At 48.5% G+C, this 21,705-nt stretch overlaps 1 protein-coding gene and 1 pseudogene across 1 annotated transcript in view; one reads left to right on the top strand and one right to left on the bottom strand.

The window, feature by feature from the left end:
• Positions 1-21,705, top strand: part of LOC139264685 (regulator of G-protein signaling 22-like) — a 425,112-nt gene that overhangs the window by 165,294 nt on the left and 238,113 nt on the right. Inside the window, exons 11-13 of the mRNA XM_070881635.1 lie at positions 17,088-17,249; positions 18,141-18,306; positions 19,730-19,861. Coding sequence (XP_070737736.1) covers positions 17,088-17,249; positions 18,141-18,306; positions 19,730-19,861 — 460 coding nt within the window. The remainder of the gene's footprint in view (positions 1-17,087; positions 17,250-18,140; positions 18,307-19,729; positions 19,862-21,705) is intronic.
• Positions 11,866-12,104, bottom strand: LOC139279684 (U2 spliceosomal RNA; annotated as a pseudogene).

Genomic DNA, 21,705 nt, shown 5'->3' with positions numbered 1-21,705 from the left:
TTAACATATAAATAGTAAAAGGGGAGTCAAAGGAAGGGTGGGGCCAATTAGGGACCAAAAAGGAGATCTTCATGTGGAGGGCATGGCTGAGGTACTAAATGAGTACTTTACATCGGTCTGCACTAAAGAAGAGAATGCTGCCCATGTCATTATCAAGGAAGAGGTAGTTGAGAAATTGTATAGGATAAAAATAAAGAGGAGATGCTAAAATGACTTGACAGGGTTCAAGTAGAAAATCATCATAGGCAGTCCCTCAGAATCGAGGAAGACTTGCTTCCACTCTAAAAATGAGCTCTTGGGTGACTGAACAATCCAATATGAGAACCACAGACCCTGTCACAGATGGGACAGATAGTCATTGAGGGAAAGGGTGGGGTGGGGAGTCTGGTTTGCCGCACGCTGTTTCCGCTGCCTGCGCTTGATTTCTGCATGCTCTCAGCGATGTGACTTGAGGTGCTCAGCACCCTCCTGGATGCACTTCCTCCACTTAGGACGATTTTGGCCAGAGACTCCCAGGTGTTGGTGGGGATGTTGCATTTTATCAAGGAGGCTTTGAGGGTGTCCTTGAAACGTTTCCTCTGCCCACCTTGGGCTCGCTTGCCATGTAGGAGTTCCGAGTAGAGCTCTTGCTTTGGGAGTCTTGTGTCAGGCATGCGAACAATGTGGCCTGCCCAGCGGAGCTGATCAAGTGTGGTCATTGCTTCAATGCTGGGAATGTTGGCCTGGTCGAGGACGCAAATGTTGGTGCATCTATCCTCCCAGGGGATTTGCAGGATCTTGCAGAGACATCATTGGAGGTATTTCTCCAGCGACTTGAGGTGTCTACTGTACATGGTCCATGTCTCTGAGCCATATAGGAGGGTGGGTAATACTACAGCCCTGCAGACCATGAGCTTGGTGGTATATTTGAGGGCCTGGTCTTCGAACATTCTTTTCCTCAGGCAGCCGAAGGCTGCGCTGGTGCACTGGAGGCAGTGTTGAATCTCGTCGTCAATGTCTGCTCTTGTTGATAAGAGGCTCCCGAGGTATGGGAAATGGTCCAAGTTGTCCAGGGCCACGCTGTGGATCTTGATGACTGGGCGGCAGTGCTGTACGGCGAGGACAGGCTGGCGGAGGACCTTTGTCTTACGGATGTTTAATCTAAGGCCCATGCTTTCGTATGCCTCAGTGGATACGTTGACTATGACTTGGAGTTCAGCCTCTGTATGTGCGCAGACGCAGGCATCGTCCGTGTACTGTAGCTCGACGACAGAGGTTGGTGTAGTCTTGGACCTGGCCTGGAGCCAACGAAGGTTGAATAGGTTCCCACTGGTTCTGTAGGTTAGTTCCACTCCAGCGGGGAGCTTGTTGAGTATGAGGTGGAGCATGGCAGCGAGGAAGATTGAGAAGTGGGTTGGGGCGATGACGCAGCCCTGTTTGACCTCGGTCAAGACGTGGATTGGGTCTGTAATGCATCCATTGGTAAGGATCACAGCCTGCATGTCGTCGTGGAGCGGGTGGAGGATGGTGACGAACTTTTGGGGGCACCCGAAACGGAGGAGGACGCTCCATAGACCCTTGCGGTTGACAGTGTGAAAAGCCCTTGTAAGGTCGAAGAAGGCCATGTATAAGGGCTGGCGCTGTTCCCTGCATTTTTCTTGAAGTTGTCACGCTGTAAAAATCATGTCCGTTGTGCCCTGTAGGTGATGAGATCTGCACTGTGACTCCGGGAGGAGCTCCTCAGCCACATGGAGAAGACGGTTGAGGAGGACTCTAGCAACGACTTTCCCAGTGGCTGATAACAGGGAGATTCCTCTGTAGTTGCTGCAGTCGGACTTGTCCCCTTTTTTTAAAGATGGTCACGATCACGGCATTTCTGAGATCTCCCGGCATGCTCTCCTCCTTCCAGATGCGAGAGATGAGGTCATGTATTCATGCCAACAACGCCTCTCCGCCATACTTTAATGCCTCAGCAGGGATTCCATCCGCTCCCGTGGCCTTGTTGTTCTTAAGCTGTCTTATGGCTTTTTCTACCTTGTGTAGGACTGGGGTTTACTGAGGTGGCGGCGGGTAGCATGCTGCGGGATGGAGTCGAGAACACTAGAGTCAAAGGCAGAGTCTCGGTTGAGGAGATCTTCAAAGTGCTCCCTGACAGCCTTGGTGTCCTTGATGAGTGTTTCCCCGTTCTTGGCCAGCAGTGGGGTGGAACCTTGGGTGTTTGGGCCATAAGTGGCCTTGACTGCAATGAAGAATCCTCACACATCATGGCTGTCGGCCAGCTGCTGTATCTCCTGCGCTTTCTCCATCCACCATCTGTTCTTTAGATCCTGAGTTTTTTGTTTGACCTCGGCCTTAAGCCGTCTGTAATGCTGCCTTGCTGCTCCCGGTTGGGTTGTTGTTTTAGGCTCAGAAATGCCCTGCACTTGCGATCTATTAGCTCTTGGATCTCCTGGTCATTCTCATCAAACCAGTCCTGGTGTTTCCTGGTTGAGTGACCGAGTGTCTCTTTGCAAGCACTGGTTATGGAGGCCTGGAGGGCAGACCAAGCGCTGTGGGAATTCTGCGCCTCGGGGTCATCAAAGCATGCCAGGTTAGCTGTGAGGCGCTGACTATATAGGGCTCTCTTAGCTGAGTCTTTGAGTGCCCCGGCATTGACTTTTTTGCGGCTCTGCTTTTGCTGCCCCCTCCACTTTGGGGCTATGTTAATGTCAATGATGGATCGGATTAGGCGGTGGTCCATCCAGTAGTCATCAGCTCCTGTCATGGCACGGGTGCTGCGCACATCCTTGTAACCCCTGGCTCGGATGATGACGTAGTTGAGCAGGTGCCAGTGCTTGGAGCGAGGGTGTTGCCATGATGCCTTGTACTTGTACTTGTGAACAAGATGTTGGTGATGACAAGGTCATGTTCTAGACATTTTGTCAGGAGCAGGGTAGCACTGGAGTTGGTTTTCCCTACACCCTCTCTGCCGATCATGCCTCCCCAGACGGCTGTGTCTTTGCTGACCCTGGTGTTGATGTCACCGAGGAGGTTCAGTTTGTCGTCCGCAGGAACGCAGGACAAGGATTTTTCGTGGCTGGAGTAAAAACACTTTTTGGTCTCATCTGTCGAATCGAGTGTTGGGTCATACGCACTGATGACTATGGCGCATTGATTACGGGATGGGTGAGTCAGAGAATCATGAGACGTTCGTTAACCCCACAGGGGATGTCTTTGAGGCGGTCGACCAGCTCGTTTTTGATGGCGAAACAGACTCTGTGGAGGCAGGGTTCGTCCTCTGGTTTCCCTTTCCAAAAGAAGGTGCAACCTCCACCTTGTCCCTTGAGCTGGCCTTCCCCTGCCCGCCGGATCTTGCTTAGGGCGGCGATGTCGACATCAAAGCGTCTAAGTTCCCGGGCAACTATGGCGGTGCGGCGTTCCGGCTTGTTGCTGTTGGAGTTGTCCATGAGGGTCCTGATGTTCCAGGTCCCAAACTTCATGTTAAAGGAATAGAAGGTGCCTGTGCATGAGTTCTTTGAATGTGGTGTGGCCGTTGCACACCGGCTACCACACGGGCTTAGCTGAGCAAGGTCCTGGTCCAGTGGCAAGGGGGTCCAAGACGACTGGAGACCAGGCACTACTGTATGGGCCTAGTTGCCTACGCGAGATGTTGGCCACAAGCTCGGCACTGAGTAGCGCCCTTCGTTGAGATGGTAGGTAGTCCGAGGCTTGGTTGGGGGCAGGGATTGGGAGGGTCAGTGGTCCACTGGAGTTCAGAGTGGGAGGTCAGGGTGGTCACAGCCATTGTGCTCACCACGTGCTGGAGGAGAAGAGGCCCGATCACCATTGAGGAGGAGAGGCCCAGCCACCGTTGAAGAAGGAGGAGAGGTCAACCACAGTCGCCGAAGGGGAGGAGGCCTGATCGAGGTCACCGAAGGAGGGAAGTGTTCCAGGTCGCCACAAGTAGAAAGATACCCAGTTTGAATGACATGCATCCTAGGTTGCTAAGGAAAGTAATGGTGGAAATTGCAGTGGCTATGGCCACAATCTTCCAATCCACCTTAGATATGGGAGTGGTGCCAGAGAACTAGAGGATTGCAAATGTTCCACCATTGTTCAAAAAGGAGGAGAGGGATAAACCCAGCAACTACAGGCCAGTCAGCCTAACATCGGTGATGGGGAAACTTTTAGATCTAATAATCCGAGACAAAATTGGAACTTGGAAAAACACGGTTTAATAAATGACAGTCAGCATGGATTTGTTTAAAGCTAATGGTTTTGGACTAACTTGATTGAGTTCTTTGATAAAGTAACGTAGAGGGTTGATGAGAGTAATGCGCTTAATGTTGTGTATTTGGACCTTCAAGAGGTGTTTGATAAAGTACCACATTATAGACTTGTTAGCAAAATTGAAGCCCATGGTATTAAAGGGGAAGTGGTTATGAGGATAGGAAGTTGGTAAGGGACAAAAAGCAGAGAAGTGGTGAAATGGTTATTTTTCAGATTGGAGAGAAATGTGCAGTGGTGTTCCCAGGGGGTGGTATTAGGACCACTGCTCTTTTTTATATATATTAATGACCTGGACTTAGGTATAGAGTGTTGTGTATCTGTAAAGCACCAGGGAGTGCATCCCCTGAAGTCCCAAGGGATCCCAGCATCCCTTGGGAGCACTGTATATAAGCCAGCCCCTAAGGCCTGTTCCTCACTCTGGAGTGTCTTAATAAAGACTGAGGTCACTGTTACTTTAACCTCCCTGTGTGCAGTCTCATCTGTGTTAGGAACACAATAACTGGCGACGAGTATACGAATCCAACGCAAAGATGCAGCAAACTGTGGGCATCCTGGAGAAGTTCTCGGAGGGTGAGGACTGGGAAGCCTGTGTCGACCGGCTCGACCAGTACTTTGTAGCCAACGAGCTGGACAGAGAAGGAAGCGCTGCAAAAAGGAAAGCGGTCCTCCTCATGGTCTGCGGGGCACCGACCTACAGCCTCATGAAGAATCTTCTGGCTCCGGTGAAACCCACAGATAAGTTGTATGAGGAGCTGTGTACACTGGTTCGGGAGCATCTTAACCCGAGGGAGAGCGTGCTGATTGCGAGGTATCGATTCTACATGTGCCAGCGATCTGAAGGTCAGAAGTGGCGAGCTACGTCGCCGAGCTAAGGCGACTTGCAGGACAATGTGAGTTTGATGGCTACCTGGAGCAAATGCTCAGAGACTTTTTTGTACTGGGCATTGGCCATGAGACCATCCTACGAAAACTTTTGACTGTAGAGACACGGACCCTCAGTAAGGCCATTGCGATAGCACAGGCATTTATGTCCACCAGTGATAACACCAAACAAATCTCTCAGCACACAAGTGCTAGCAATGTTCATTAATTAACTAGAACTATGTTTGCAAGCAGAAATGTGCAGGGCAGAAACCATGAGTCTGCAACTTCCAGCAGGCCTCAGGTGACCCAGATGACTCAGAGTCTGCAACAAAGAATGAATGCAAGGCAATTCACACCTTGTTGGCATTGTGCAGGCTTCCATTCAGCCTATTCATGCCGCTTCAAAGGATATGTTTGCAAGAGCTGTGGAACAATGGGGCACCTCCAACGAGCTTGCAGATGAGCTGCAAGCTCTACAAAACCCTGCGCACCACCACATGGCAGAGGAAGATCGGTCCATGGTGGATCAAAGCAATTTTGAGCCTCAGAGAGAGGAGGCAGGTGCTGAAGTACACGGGGTGCACACATTTTCGACAAAATGTCCATCTATAACGCTCAATGTAAAATTGAATGGCTTACCCGTAGCCATGGAACTGGATACTAGCGCTAGCCAGTCCATCATGAGTAAAAAGATGTTTGAGAGACTGTGGTGCAACAAGGCACTCAGACCAGCCGTGAGCCCCATCCACACGAAACTGAGAACGTACACCAAAGAGCTTATCACTGTCCTGGGCAGCGCCATGGTCAAGGTCACCTACAAGGGCACGGTGCATGAACTGCCAGTCTGGATTGTCCCGGGCGATGGCCCCACACTGCTTGGAAGGAGCTGGCTGGGCAAAATCCGCTGGAACTGGGATGACATCTGAGCACTATCGCATGTCGATGAGGCCTCATGTACCCAGGTTCTTAACAAATTTCCTTCCCTTTTTGAGCCAGGCATTGGAAACTTTTGCGGGGTGAAGGTGCGGATCCACTTGGTCCCAGAGGCACGACCCATTCACCACAAGGCGCGAGCGGCACCTCACATGATGAGGGAGCGAGTGGAAATCGAGCTGGACAGACTGCAACGCGAGGGCATCATCTCACCAGTGGAATTCAGTGAGTGGGCCAGCCTGATTGTTCCAGTACTCAAAAGTGATGGCAAGGTCAGGATTTGCGGCGATTATAAAGTAACTATTAATTGTTTCTCGCTCCAGGACCAATACCCGCTACTTAAGGAAGACGATCTATTTGCGACGCTGGCAGGAGGCAAGACATTCACCAAGCTTGACCTGACTTCGGCCGACATGATGCAGGAGTTGGAGGAGTCTTCGAAGGGCCTCACCTGCATCAGCACGCACAAGAGACTGTTCATCTTCAACAGATGCCCGTTTGGAATTCGGTCGGCTGCAGCGATCTTCCAGAGAAACATGGAGAGCCCACTCAAGTCAGTACCACGCATAGTGGTTTTTCAGGACACATATTGGTCATGGGTCGGGACACCGTCGAGCACCTACAAAACCTGGAGGAGGTCCTCCAGCGACTGGATCGCGTAGGGCTGCGGCTGAAGAGGTCGAAATGCGTCTTCATGACAACAGAAGTGGAGTTTTTGGGGAGAAAGATTGCGGAGGATGAAATTCAGCCAACAGACACCAAGACAGAGGCTATCAGGAATGCTCCAACAAGCTGCTTGTATTGTATAACCCGTATAAAAGACTTGTGCTAGCATGTGATGTGTCGTTGTATGGAATCGGGTGTGTATTACAACAAGCTAGCGTTGCGGGGAAGTTGCAACCTGTCGCCTATGCCTCCAGGAGCTTGTCTAAGGCCGAGAGGGCCTACAGCATGATTGAGAAAGAGGCATTAGCGTGTGTATTCGGGGTAAAGAAAATGCATCAGTACTTGTTTGGCCTAAAATTTGAGCTGGAAACCGATCACAAGCCCCTCATATCGCTGTTCGCTGAAAACAAGGGGATAAATACCAATGCCTCAGCCTGCATACAAAGGTGGGCATTCGCACTATCAGGGTATAACTATACCATCCGCCACAGGCCAGGCACCGAGAACTGGCGGGATGCTCTCAGTCGGCTACCATTGCCCACCACAGGGGTGGAAATGGCGCAGCCTGCAAACTTGTTGATGGTGGCGCAGCCCGCAGACTTGTTGATGGTCATGGAAGCGTTTGAAAATGATAAATCACCCATCATGGCCAGCCAGATTAGGACTTGGACCAGCCAAGATCCTCTGCTGTCCCTAGTAAAAAACTGTGTCCTGCATGGGAGCTGTGCCAGCATCCCCGGTGAAATGCAAGAGCTAATCAAGCCGTTCCAGCGATGAAAGGATGAGCTGTCCATTCAGGCAGACTGCCTGTTGTGGGGTAACTGCGTAGTGCTACCCAAAAAGGGCAGGGAGACGTTCATCTCAGATCTCCACAGCACACACCCGGGTATGGTAATGATGAAAGCGATAGCCAGATCCCACATGTGGTGGCCCGGTATCGACTCTGACTTAGAGTTCTGTGTACGGCAATGCAGTGTGTGTGCTCAGTTGAGCTACGTGCCCAGAGAGGCACCACTAAGTTTGTGGTCCTGGCCCTCCAGACAATGGTCGAGGATCCATGTCGACTATGCGGGCCCATTTCTCAATAAAATGTTCCTGGTGGTGGTGGATGCTTTTTCAAAATGGATTGAATGTGAAATAATGTCGGAAAGCACCGCCACCGCCACCATTGAAAGCCTGAGGGCCATGTTTGCCACCCACGGCCTACCTGACATACTGGTCAGTGACAACGGGCCATGTTTCACCAATGCCGAATTTAAAGAATTCATGACCCGCAATGGGATCAAACATGTCACCTCGGCCCCGTTTAAACCAGCCTCCAATGGGCAGTACAAACAATAAAACAGAGCCTTAAACGAGCCACAGAAGGCTCACTCCAAACGCCCCTGTCCCGAGTTCTGCTCAGCTACCGCACGAGACCCCACTCGCTCACAGGGGTGCCCCCGGCTGAGCTACTCATAAAAAGGACAATAAAACCAGATTCTCGCTAGTTCATCCCAACCTACATGATCAGGTAGAGAGCAGGCGGCAGCAACAAAATGTAAACGATGGTTGCGCCACTTTGTCACGGGAAATTGATCTGAATGACCCTGTGTATGTTCTAAACTATGGACGTGGTCCCAAGTGGATTGCGGACACAGTGATAGCTAAAAAAGGGAGAAGGGTGTTTGTAGTCAAACTAGACAATGGACAAATTTGCAGAAAGCACCTGAACCAAACGAGGCAGCTGTTCACAGACTTCCCTGAACATCCCACAGCAGACACCACCTTTTTCGAGCCCACAACACACACCCAAAGGATCAACGACACCACCCTGGACCAGGAAATCAAACCCATCACGCCCAACAGCCCAGCAAGGCCAGGCTCACCCAGCAGCCCTGCAGGGCCAACAACACGCCAGCCCAGTGAGGGCACAGCCAACACACCAGAACACATTTGTACCGAGGTGGTCTACCAGGGAAAGAAAAGCTCCCGACCGCCTCACCTTGTAAATAATTTTCACTTTTACTTTGCGGGGCAGTGATGTGTATCTGTAAAGCATGCACTCCCATGTTCCACCACCAGGGAGTGCATCCCCTGAAGTCCCAGCATCCCTTGGGAGCACTCTATATAAGCCGGCCCCTAAGGCCTGTTCCTCACTCTGGAGTGTCTTAATAAAGACTGAGGTCACTGTTACTTTAACCTCCCTGAATGCAGTCTCATCTGTGTTAGGAACACAGTATAGAGGGCATAATTTAAAGTTTGCAGATGGCACGAACGTCGGAAATTTAATAAACAGTGAGGAAGATAGTAACAGACTTCAAGAGGACATAGACAGGCTGGTGTAATGGGCAGACACCTGACAGATGAAATTTAATGCAGAGAAGTGTGAAATGATTTATTTTGGTAAGAAGAAATAGGAGAGGCAGTATAAACCAAATAATATAATCTTAAAGAGTGGTGCAGGAACAGAGCGACCTGGGAGTGTATGTACACAAGTCTTTGAATGTGGCAGGACAAGTTAAAAAAGCTATTAAAAAGGCATATGGGATTCTTGGCTTTATAAACTGAGGCAGAGAGTACAAAAGCCAGGAAGTTGTGTTAAACCTTTCAAAAACTGTCATGTATGTACATGCTGTTTGTAGCCACCAGATGGCGTAATTGTTGGAGGCCACTGAGCAGCACGCACATGGTGTTGCTCAGGTATAAAAGGCCAGCCATTTTGAGAGTCAGGTTTTGGGCCTAAATAAAGCAGAGCCAAGGCTATACCTTGCATAGTTAAACAGTACTCAGTTTGTACCTTTATTGCATACGTAACATTTGGCGACAAGAATACAAGAACCTTTGTTTGCAAAATGAGCATGATTGGATTTTTAGAGTGATTTGTAGAGGAGAAGATTGGGAAGACTTGGTGAGCCATTTGAACCAGTACTTCGTGGCCAACAAAATGAAGGTGGTCGACGATGCAGATCGGCGCCGGGCCGTGTTCCTCACTGTGTGCGGTTCAAAGATCTATGGCCTGATAAAGAATCTACTCATGCCTAGTGATCCAACAGAGAAAACGTACGAGGAGTTGTGTACATTGGTACGGGAGCACTTCAAGCCAGATGACAGCATCATCTCGAGATACAGGTTTCGTACACACGTTCGATCGGAGGGCCAGAGCGCGGCGGAATTCGTTGCCGACCTGAGACGTCTAACGGGATGGTGCAAGTTTGGGACAATGTTGGCAGTCATGCTGCGGGACTTCTTTGTTATCGGTATCAACCACGAGGTGATCCTGCGCAAACTTCTGGCGGTGGAGGAGTTGGATTTAAAAAGGGCCATCCAGATTGCTCAATCATGTATGATGACATACAGGAGTCGAAAGCAAATAGCGGTGAAGAACCAAACCTCGGCAAGTACTGTAAATACGATTGATTCGCCGTTCGGCAGAGCAGAACATGGCAGGGCCTATCTGGCTGCGTTCGCGAAACCTGTGTCTGCCCAAAAATCCGCCAGCGGGAATGTATCCGACTTCTCCGTGTTGGCGTTGTGGGGGAAATCATCGGCACCAGCAGTGCTGATTTAAGCAATATAGTTGCAAAGGCTGTCTGAGAGTGGGGCACCTCCAGCGCAAGTGTCCGCAGATGAGCAAGTGAGCTGCGACACACCACGTGGCGGATGAGAGGCAGACTAGTGCAGATCCGGATACGCAATCCGAGATGCCAGGAGAGGAAATGTATGGACTGTACTCCTTCATAACCAAGAGTAAACCAATTTTGATTAATGTGAAGTTTAATGGGATACCGGTATCGATGGAACTGGACACGGGGGCGAGTCAATCGATCATGAACGAGAAGGCATTTTATAAGCTGTGGGATACTAAGACTGTGAGGCCCAGGCTGAGCCCTGTTAATGCCAAGCTGCGCATGTACACCAAAGAACAGATAACGGTGATTGACAGTGCACAAATTAATGTGTCGTATAATGGTACGGTTCAGGAGTTACCGCTGTGGATTGTTCCAGGCAATGGGCCCAACGCTGCTCGGCAGGAGCTGGTTGGAGAAAATCAGATGTGACTGGAACGACATAAAGGCATTGTCATCGGAGGAAAATACATGTGCCCAAGTATTGAGCAAGTTCCCCTCGCTGTTCGAACCGGGTATCGGCAACTTCACGGGAGCCATAATGCAGATCAACATGGACTCAGATGCAAGACCCGTCTATCATAAAGCTCGGGCAGTGTCGTATTTGATGAGGGAGAAGGTCGAAATCGAACTGGACCGACTCCAGCGTGAAGGGATCATATCGCCGGTCGAATTTAATGAATGGGCCAGCCCCATTGTTCCTGTGCTGAAAAGTGACGGCACAGACAGAATCTGTGGAGATTACAAGGCTACGATCAACAGGGTTTCGAAACAAGTTCAGTACCCGTTACCAAAGGCTGATGATTTGTTTGCGACGCTAGCCGTTCACAAAACTGGACTTGAAGTTGGCCTATATGACACAGGAGTTGGTCGAGACATCGAAGAGACTTACGTGAATTAACACGCACAAAGGACTGTTTATTTACCACAGATGCCCTTACGGAATTCGCTCGGCTGCAGCAATATTCCAGAGGAATATGAAAAGTCTACTGAAGTCCGTTCCCAGAACCGTTGTGTTCCAAGATGACATCCTGATCACCGGTCGTGACTCCAAGGAACATTTGAACAACCTGGAAGAGGTTCTACTGCGTTTGGATAGAGTGGGACACAGACTAAAATGCTCGAAGTGTGTCTTCATGGCACCGGAGGTCCAATTCCTTGGGAGGAAAATCGCTGCTGATGGCATCAGACCTACTGACGTGAAAACCAAAGCCATCAATAATGCACCCATGCTGCAGAATGTGACGGAGCTGCGTTCATTCCTGGGTCTACTCAACTACTTTGGTAACTTCCTACCTAAATTGAGCACCTTACTAGAACTACTGTACATGCTATTGAGAAAATGCAACAAGTGGGTATGGGGCGCATTGCAAGACAGAGCTTTCGAGAAAGCCACCAATCTGCTTTGCTTGAACAAATTTTTTTTTTTTTTTTTGGAAATTCGTAGCCAATCGTTCCAATTCTTTGTCAAATCACAAACGCCAGAGGTCACCTTGGGCCCATTCAAGGATCACTCTGCGCCAAAGCTCTTAGCCAAAAGGCCTAGAGCCACTGTACCGTTCCTGGAAGTACTGCAATACCAGGTTCGTGCCATGGAGGTGGATGGGTCAGGTCCCCCACACACCTCCGTGGAGGTGGATGGGTCAAGCCACCCCACCCACCTCCTATTTCCAAAAAAGCAAGCATATACCTTCCTGATCCAGGGAGAACCACCTTGGGGTTATGGTGGTTACTCCCCTGTCAGGTCAGTTACGCATGATCTTAGCCAAAAGGCCGAGAAGCGAAAACTGCTGGAGCATTATGACCCATGTAAACATTTAGTTTTGACCTGTGACGCATCGTCATATGAAATTGGTTGCGTACTCCAACAAGCCAATGAGTCAGGGAAACTTCAACCTGTCGCGTATGCATCAAAAGTTTTTCTAAAGCATAAAGAGCCTACAGCATGGTAGAAAAAGAAGCTTTAGCATATGTGTACGACGTTAAAAAGATGCATCAATACCTGTTCAGTCTGAGGTTCGAATTAGAGACTGATCACAAGCCGCTCATTTCATTGTTTTCCGAGAGCAAAGGTATCAATACCAACGCTTCATCCTGCATCCAAAGATGGGCACTGACATTATCTACCTATGATTATGTCATTCACCACAGACCTGGCACAGAGAATTGTGCCGATGCTTTGAGCCGGTTGCCGTTGCCCACACCGGAGGTGGAAACGCCACAACCGGCAGATCTAATGTAAATCATGGATGCTTTTGAGTGTGAAGGAACCCCTGTCACGGCTCAACAAGTTAAGACCTGGACCAGCCAGGACCCAATTTTATTGGTAGTAAAGGGTTGCGTCCTCAAAGAGGATTGGTCTGCCATACCCAAGCAAATGTGCGAGGAGACCCCAAACCGTACATTTGTCGAAAGGACGAACTGTCGATTCAAGCAGATTGTATATTGTGGGGCAATTATGTTGTAATGCCCAAGAAAGGGAGAGAGAAATGCGTACGTGAGTTACACAGCACACATCCTGGTATAGTGATGATGAAGGCTATTGCCGGGTCCCACGTCTAGTGGCCAGGAATTGATTCTGAGCTGGAAGCATGTGTGCATCAGTGCAACACCTGCATGCAGCTCAGCAAAGCACCAGCAGAATCGCCGCTTAGTCTGTGGTCATGGCCATCCAAACCTTGCTCCAGGATCCATGTAGATTTTGCAGGTCCCTTCCTGGGTAAGATATTTTTAGTGTTGATGGATGCTTATTCGAAGTGGATAGAATGCATAATCATGTCATCCAGCATGCCCACGGCAACCATAGAGAATCTCAATGTCACGTTCGCAACACATGGTCTGCCTGACATAGTGGTGAGCGACAATAGGTCGTGCTTCACCAGTTGGGAGTTTCAGGAGTTTGTGAAACTTAATGGCATAAAACATGTAAGGTCAGCACCGTTCAAGCCTGCATCCAATGGGCAAGCTGAACATGCAGTACAAATTATCAAGCAAAGCATGAGGAGAGTAACCCAAGGGTCATTGCAGATCTGCTTGTCCTGCATACTGCTGAGTTACAGGACAAGACACTATACACTCACAGGGGTCTCGCCTGCTGAACTCATGATGAAAAGAGGTCTTAAGACCAAGCTATCTCAGATACACCCGGATTTAAATAATCATGTTGAATACAGAAAACAAAGTCAACAAGGGTACCATGATCGTGCAACTGTGTCACGCGAGATTTCTGTTAATGATCCTGTATATGTGTTGAACTATAGACAGAGTCCCAAATGGATCGCTGGTACGGTCATGGCCAAGGAGGGCAACAGAGTATTCGTTATTAAGCTCAAGAATGGGCAAACTTGCAGGAAACATAGGGATCAGACAATGCTGAGACACACAGACGAGCCAGAGCAGTCGGACGAAGAAACCGTCGACGACCAACCAACCCACCAGCAATCTTCAGAGGACTCAAGGGTCATCAGTGAACCCGGAATTTCTAACATGGACCTGTTCAATAAAAATGGACTTGCAATTCCTGACATGGCCACTGCCACCCCCAACAGGTCAGTCATCCAGCCATCAGCCACAACAGACCCCGTACATTCACCCAAGGCTAGAATCGAACTGAGATAGTCAACCTGGGAGTGCAAAGCACCGGACCATCTCAACCTGTGAAAGACTGTGATAAGATCTCAGAGGGGACTATCGTCATGTATGTACATTCTGTTCGTAGCCACCAGATGGCATCATTGTTGGAGGCCACTGAGCAGCACGCACATGGTGCTGCTCAGGTATAAAAGGCCAGCCATTTTGAGAGTCAGGTTTTGGGCCTAAATAAAGCAGAGCCAAGGTTGTACCTTGCTTAGTTAAAGAGTACTCAGTTTCAACCTTTATTACATATGTAACAAAAACACTGGTTCGGCCTCAGCTGAAGTTTTGTGTCCAATTCTGGGCACCACACTTTAGGAAGGATGTCAAGTCCTTAGTTTTGGTTTCCATATTTACGAAAAGATATACTTGCTTTGGGGGCAGTTCAGAGAAGGTTCACTAGCTTGATTCCGGGGATGAGGGGGTTGACTTATGAGGAAAGGTTGAGTAGGTTGGGCCTCTACTCATTGGAATTCAGAAGATTGAGAGGTGATCTTATCAAAACTTATACGATTATGAGGGGGCTTGACAAGATGGATGCAGAGAGGATGTTTCCACTGATGGGGAGACTAGAACTAGAGGGCATGATCTTAGAATAAGGGGCTGCCCATTTAAAACAGAGATGAGGAGACATTTTTTTTCTCAGAAGGTTGTGGATCTGTGGAATTTGCTGCCTCAAAGAGCTGTGGAAGCTGGGACATTGAATAAATTTAAGACAGAGATAGACAGTTTCTTAACCGATAAGGGAATAAGGGGTTATGGGGAATGGGCAGGAAAGTGGACCTGAGTCCATGATTGGATCAGCTATGATTATATTAAATGGTGGAGCGGGCTCGAGGGGCCGTATGGCCTACTCCTGCTCCTATTTCTTATGTTCCTATGTTCTTAGAGAGGATGCAGAAGAGAATGGTACTAGTGATAAAAGCCTTCAGTTACGTGGAGAGACTAGCAAAACTGGGATTGTTCTCCTTAGAACAAAGACGTTTAAGCAGAAATTTATTAGAGGTGTTCAAAATCATGAAGGGTTTTGATAGAATAAATAAGGAGAAACAGTGTTTGGTAACCAGAGTACACAAATTTAAGATAATTGGTGAAAGAACCAGAGGTAACATGAGGAAATACAATTTATGCAGCAAGCGGTTGTGACCTAGAATGCACTGCCTGAAAGGCAGGTGGAAGCAGCTTCAATAATAACTTTCAAAAGGTAATTGAATAAATAGTTGAAGTGGAACATTTTGCAGGGCTATAGGGATAGAGCAGGGGAGTGGGACTAATTGGATAGCTCTATCAAAGAGCCGGCATTGGCATGATGAGCCGAATGACCTCCTTCTGTCCTGTATCTTTCTATGATTCTATGTTTCTATAATTATCCTGATTATTTATTTACTTATTTAATTACTTATTTAGGGCCCAAGTTTCGGCCTCAGTTGCTCCTGATTTTTTGGAGCAACTGGTGTAGAACGGAGTATCTTAGAAATTCAAATTTTCGGCATTTAGTTTGTTCCAGTTCTAGTCAGTTATAACAGTTTCACTTTGGAACAGAATTTCTTTTTCAAAAGGGGGCGTGTCCGACGACTTACGCCTGTTTTCAAAGTTTCGGCAGTGAAAACTTACTCCAAACCAACTTAGAATGGAGGGGGGGCAGGGGGAGGGGAGGGAGGGAGGCAGAGGGGGAGGGATGGGGGAGAAGGGGGAGGGGGGAGAGAAGGGGGGGAGTGGGGGAGAGAGGGGGGGAAGAAGGGAGGTGAGGAGGGGGGAGAGGAGAGGGGTGGAGAGGAGAAGGGGTGGAGAGGAGAAGGGGAAGGGGGGAAGGGGGGAAAGGAGAAGGGGGGAGGGGGGATGGGGGAAGCTGAACGGGCCAGGCCCAAGACTTCGGGCAGGGCCCGTCCCCAGCACCAGATTTACAGGTAGGTGGCGTTGGGTCGGGTCGGGTCCGGGGTCCGGGGTCGGGAGCGCGGGTCAGGTCGGGTCCGGTCCGGGGTGGGGGGGGGGTGGCGGTCGGGTTGGTTCGGTTAGGCGGGGTGGGGGGGGAGGGAGGGAGCGCGGGTTGATTCGTGTCGGGGGCGGGGGGAGGAAGGTCAGGTTGGATCAGGTCCGGTCCGGGGTTGGGGGTCGGGAGCGCGGGTCAGGTCAGGGGGGTGGTGGGAAATCGGTTCGGTTAGGGTCGGGGGGAGGGAGGGAGGTCGGTTCGGGTGGGGGGGTGGGGGGGAGCGCGGGTCGGGTCCAGTCCGGGGGGTCGGGTCCGGTCCGGGGGCACGGGGGGGGAAGCGGGAGTCGGGGTCGGGTCGGGTCGGGAGGAAGCAGGAGCTGGGCGTGGGAGGCAGCCTTATGCACGCAGCCCCTGTGAGGCCATTCGGCCAGGGCTAGGGTCTGCATGCTTCGGGCCCCTCCCACACAGTTTTGGGCGCATGGAACTACTGCACATGCGCGCCCACTGTAGCGCGCATGTGCAGAGGTCCCGGCACTGTTTCCAGCGCAGGGACCTAGCTCCGCCCCCAACTGCTCGTGCTGCACCGCGCCCGGCTCAAGAGGACCAGCAGGGAGCCGGAGAATCTGGAAGTTTTTTTTAGGCGCACTTTGTGGCGCGAAAAACGGGCGTCCAGTTCGGGGCTGCGCCGTTCTAGGCGCGGCCCGAAACTTGGGCCCTTAATGTTGATAGAATGGTTAATACTTAAAATTAGATTGTGGGCAGTAAATTAAACACTTAATTTAAATTCCTCAGGATCCGCCACTCATTCTGTATTGACTATGATGTTACTTTTTCAAATTTTTCCCTGCGTTTGCTTTACTGCCTCTCGAACTCTTTTTATTGCCGCTCTGCTGTGTTACTTTGCTGATATGTGGTATGCAACAGCAGCTAGGCCAGGCAAGATGATGGACAATTTCTTTTCTCTATTTTTTATGTCTAGCCATGATGTACTTTTGGCATGAAGGTGGAGTGACTACCTAAAATACAGTATTGTTTATCTGGGTTTAAATTTGTGCCAATCTTTGTAAATCAACAGTTCCTGAGAAATGATTGATAATTTTTCTGATTTATTCAATCGTTTTCCAATTTCTTTTAGATGCTTTGTATTGATGAATAGATTATATTTTTGTAATGTATAAATTATATTTTTGTTCTTTGTTTTAAAGCTACCTGAACAAGATACGGAATCGTTTTTTGTTCAGTGGTGGTGAATACCACATGAATGCAGAAACACGTGCAAGGCTGGGTCTGTCATTTATCTCACAGTGGACTGTGGAAAATTTGTGTCAGATTCAGTCAGATATAGTGACGCCTCTGCTTCTGTATTGGTGAGTACAGGCACAAGCCTGGTAAATGCTGGTTAATGCATTTAATGTATATTTATTTATATCTAAATAATATATTGTGTGTAGTGAATAAAAACTAGAATTAAGCAACTTTGTGCTCAGATTCTGAAATGGTTTACCCATGATTGTTACAGGACTAGAATGCCTACAATTCGGTCAGGTGTATACATTAAAGCAAAACAAAATGAAACATTTAAACTAAATTATACAATGATTATCATCTGTAATGACTGAGGTGATTCCATTTGGAAAATGTCTTTTGAGTGTTCCCTACTGTTGAAGTTATTGCAGTATGGATATGCGTCCTCGACCAGGCCAACATTTCCAGCATTGAAGCACTGGCCACACTTGATCAGCTCCGCTGGGCAAGCCACATTGTCCGCATGCCAGACACGAGACTCCTAAAGCAAGCGCTCTACTCAGAACTCCTTCACGGCAAACGAGCCAAGGGTGGGCAGCGGAAACGTTACAAGGACACCCTCAAAGCCTCCCTGATAAAGTGCAACATCCCCACTGACACCTGGAAGTATCTGGCCAAAGACCGCCCTAAGTGGAGGAAGTGCATCTGGGAGGGCGCTGAGCACCTCGAGTCTCATCGCCGAGAGCATGCAGAAACCAAGCGCAGGCAGCGGAAAGAGCGGGTTCAGCCATCTAAGAACTCATTTTAAGAGTGGAAGCAAGTCTTCCTCGAATCCGAGGGACTGTCTATGATGATAATGGTGGGTATGGTATTGCAACTCAAACAAAAAGTCAAAACTTGCAATAGACATATTTAACAAAATGAATTGACAACTAAATGACTACTAGAATCCCCACAAATATATTTTTAGGAAATTGAACTTTCATTTTTATTTTTGTTTCAAACAATTACAGGGGTCCAAGATATTGTATTAACCAAGGATTTCCCATAAGACAAGCTGGCATTGTACTGAAAGATTGGAAAGACCGTCAGCTGAGACCAAAATCTGATGTTAGCCTATTTTCCAAGACTAATTTCATCCTGCCAAATTGTGTCAAGAAAGATAGCCCTCCAAAAGAGGTTAGTATCACATTATGCTTGCAGCATTCAGCAATTTCTAGATGTTATTCTTTTTAAACATTATTAAACATTGGTACTATTTCCAGTGTACATCTGCCTAGCCTTCCACTTCGAAACTGCTCATATGCGATGCATGGGTGGCACAAATATCACAGATATTATTATTCCCACTGCCAGGGAAGGCTGGAATCAGTCAGTAGACAAGAAAAAGTGATATAGATGCAAACTTCTTTCTTTACTTTTCCCTTCCAATTTTCTCCACCAATGTTGTCCTCTAGTCCAATTTCCTCGAGACATTGGACCTGACATTTTGAGATTTTTTTTGGGTGCAAAAATGATGGAGTTCTGACATAAGGAGCAAGAATTTGAGGCATATATCAGATACACAGAAATGCATTCGTTCTAAAATACATACTAAATTCCAATGGAACTGGCTGCTGGCAGAAGATGCACCAACCCCAAATTGTGCAAATAGCAGCATTGGGCTCAAAATTGGCCAGGAGTTGCTCCGTTTATATTGGAGCAACTTGATTTTTCTGAAGTATCTTAAAAATCCCCAATTTGCACATTCAACTTGTGCCAGTGTAAGTGAGTTAGTTAGGATTTTTTTTAGTTTTGTTTTTTTTTCAAAAGTGGGTGCTCCAGCCACCTATGCCCATTTTGGACATTTAGGCCACTTTGGCCAGCCAATAATTACTCCAAACTAACTTAGGCCAGCGTATATGGCCACTTGTGGCCGCTTGTGAAAACCCTTGCAGAGGGTTAAGAAATCAGTGCAGGTAGGTACATCAGAGACCAGCAGAACTTAATGACTTGAGGAAAAAATGTGAATAGGATCAAACAGCTATAAAGGACATCATATGACAAACTTCACAAAGTTTAATTTACTATACAACAGAAGCATTCATGGAAGCTTAAACTACAAAAATAAAAGAAGTAAAAGATAGTTGAATTAAATTGCCCTAATCTCACAACTAATTTAAACAACTATGTGTTTGCAATGATTATACTGGGCCAAAATTGAGCCCATATTATCCAAATAAATTCTACTTCAATAAATAAGATATTCTCTTAGTGTTCCTCCATCACTTATGTTCTTCTTTCGCAATAGCACCAGGTAAATAGGCTTGACAAATGGTCACCACTATTCACAAGAGACAAAATATATTTACACAATTTTTTCAAAATATCCAAATAAAAAATAGAAGTAAGTAAGTCCAATCCTACCTTCACCTTCAGCCCGGGAAGGCAGCGGGTCGGTCTGTGCGGTAGGCCACTCGGCCTGGGATGGGGTGGGACGCACCAGCAGCCGGTATGATGATGATGATGATGATCGGGTCCCATGCTGCAGCATGCACACTGAGAGGCTGGGGACAGGAGCTACTGCGCATGCGCGCACACTCCAACGCGGCACTGTTTTTAGCGCGGGATGCGGGCTCCGCCTCCGACCCAACTGGCCATGCTACACGAAGACCCGGGAGAGGCCGGACAGCGGCCAAAGTGGGGACCGATTTTTTCGGAGCATTTTTCAACACAGAAAAGTGGCGCATCTCCGGTGAGTGCGCTGAAAAAAGGGGTGGGCCAATTTCGAGCCCTTTGTGAGGGCAAATCATGCTGTCCTAGAAATCCATTTAGGTCAGAATTGCACCTGCCTTAAATTGAGCTTGTAGAAAAGAGGGTAAATTATTTGCATGACTTGTCAAACCAGAAAGTGCTTGAGATTACAGGCTTATGAATGTCCATAAAATCTGTCTAAAATGTCAGTTTTAACTGATGTGATAGAAAAAGTAATTTTTCAACTGTACAACTAAGAAAGGATTCTGCAAGCTACTTTCAGCAATTTCAGGCAGAGAAATATTTCCTTTCCACCCTTCTGTCATGGGGTTCTCTATGGATATCCATAGTGCCACACCTGCTCCAGGTAATGCTGAGTTGTATCCATCTTGGATATTGGCACCAAGGGAGGCATTGAACCTTGCCATTCATCTCAGGGCCTCTGAGATGGTCTTCAGTGCCTCAACGTGAGTTCAAATCTGAGATTTTCTGGTGATATTCAAAACCAATGGATCTCACCCACATATAAGCTGTTTATCTTGGACAGGTTGTTTGGTACAGCAGTAAGTGGAGAAAATGTCTTGAATCTATGTCCCGTCCACATTACTTCCATACCTCCTTGAACCAGAGCAACATTGACACTGCCCATAGAGGATAGCTGGATCCTAGTTTAAGAGAAATCCTTTCCGAGGTATGGAAAATGGTCCACGTTGTCCAAGGCTTCGTCGTGGATTTTGCTAACCGAGGGGGCAGTGCTGTGTGGCGGGGGCAGGTTGGTCAAGGACCTTTGTCTTACAGATGTTTAATGTAAGACCCATGCTCTCGTATGCCTCGGTGAAGGTGTTGACGATGGCTTGGAGTTCAGCCTTCAAGTGTGCGCAGATGCAAGTGTCATCTGCGTACTGTAGTTCGATGACGGAGGATGGGCCGACCTTGGATCTGGCCTGGAGGCGACGGAAGTTGAACAGATTCCCGTTTGTCCTGTCATTTAGCTCCACTCCAATGGGGAGCTTGCCGAGGGTGAGATGGAGCATTGCAGCAAGGGCAGGCATCAACGACGAGGTCCAACATTGCCTGCAGTGTACCAGGGCAGCCTTCGGTCGCCTGAGGAAGAGAGTGTTTGAAGACCAGAACCTCAAACCCGGCACCAAGCTCATGGTCTACAGAGCAGCAGTGATACCCGCCCTCCTATATGCCTGAGAGACATGGACTATGTACAGTAGGCACCTCAAAACACTGGAGAAGTACCACCAATGCTGCCTCCGCAAGATCCTGCAAATCCATTGGGAGGATATGCGCACCAATGTCAGTGTCCTCACTCAGACCAATATCCCCAGCATCGAAGTACTGACCACGCTCAACCAGCTCCATTGGGCGGGCCACATCGCCCGGATGCCTGACACGAGACTCCCAAAACAAGCGCTCTACTCGGAGCTCTGACACGGCAAGCGAGCCCCAGGTGGGCAGAGGAAATGCTTCAAGGACACCCCCAAAGCTTCCTTGAAAAAATGTAACATCCCCACCGACACCTGGGAATCCCTGGCCCAAAACCACCCAAAGTGGAGGAAAATCATCCGGGAAGGCACTGAACACCTCGAGTCTCTTCGCCGGGAGCAAGCTGAAGCCAGGCGTCAACAGTGGAAGGAGCGCCCGTCAACCCAGGTACCCCACTCACCTGTTCCTTCAACCACCATTTGCCCCACCTGTGACAGAGACTGTAATTCCCGCATTGGACTCTTCAGTCACCTGAGAATTAATTTCTAGTGTGGAAGCAAGTCATCCTTGATTCCGAGGGACTGCCTATGATGATGATGTGTTTAAGAGAAATCCTTGCCAAATGGTAAC

The sequence above is a fragment of the Pristiophorus japonicus genome, chromosome 1, assembly GCF_044704955.1.
Source record: "Pristiophorus japonicus isolate sPriJap1 chromosome 1, sPriJap1.hap1, whole genome shotgun sequence".
Lineage (NCBI taxonomy): Eukaryota > Metazoa > Chordata > Chondrichthyes > Pristiophoridae > Pristiophorus > Pristiophorus japonicus.
Note: the sequence above shows the minus strand (reverse complement) of the source record. Positions and strands in the feature narration are given on the sequence as shown.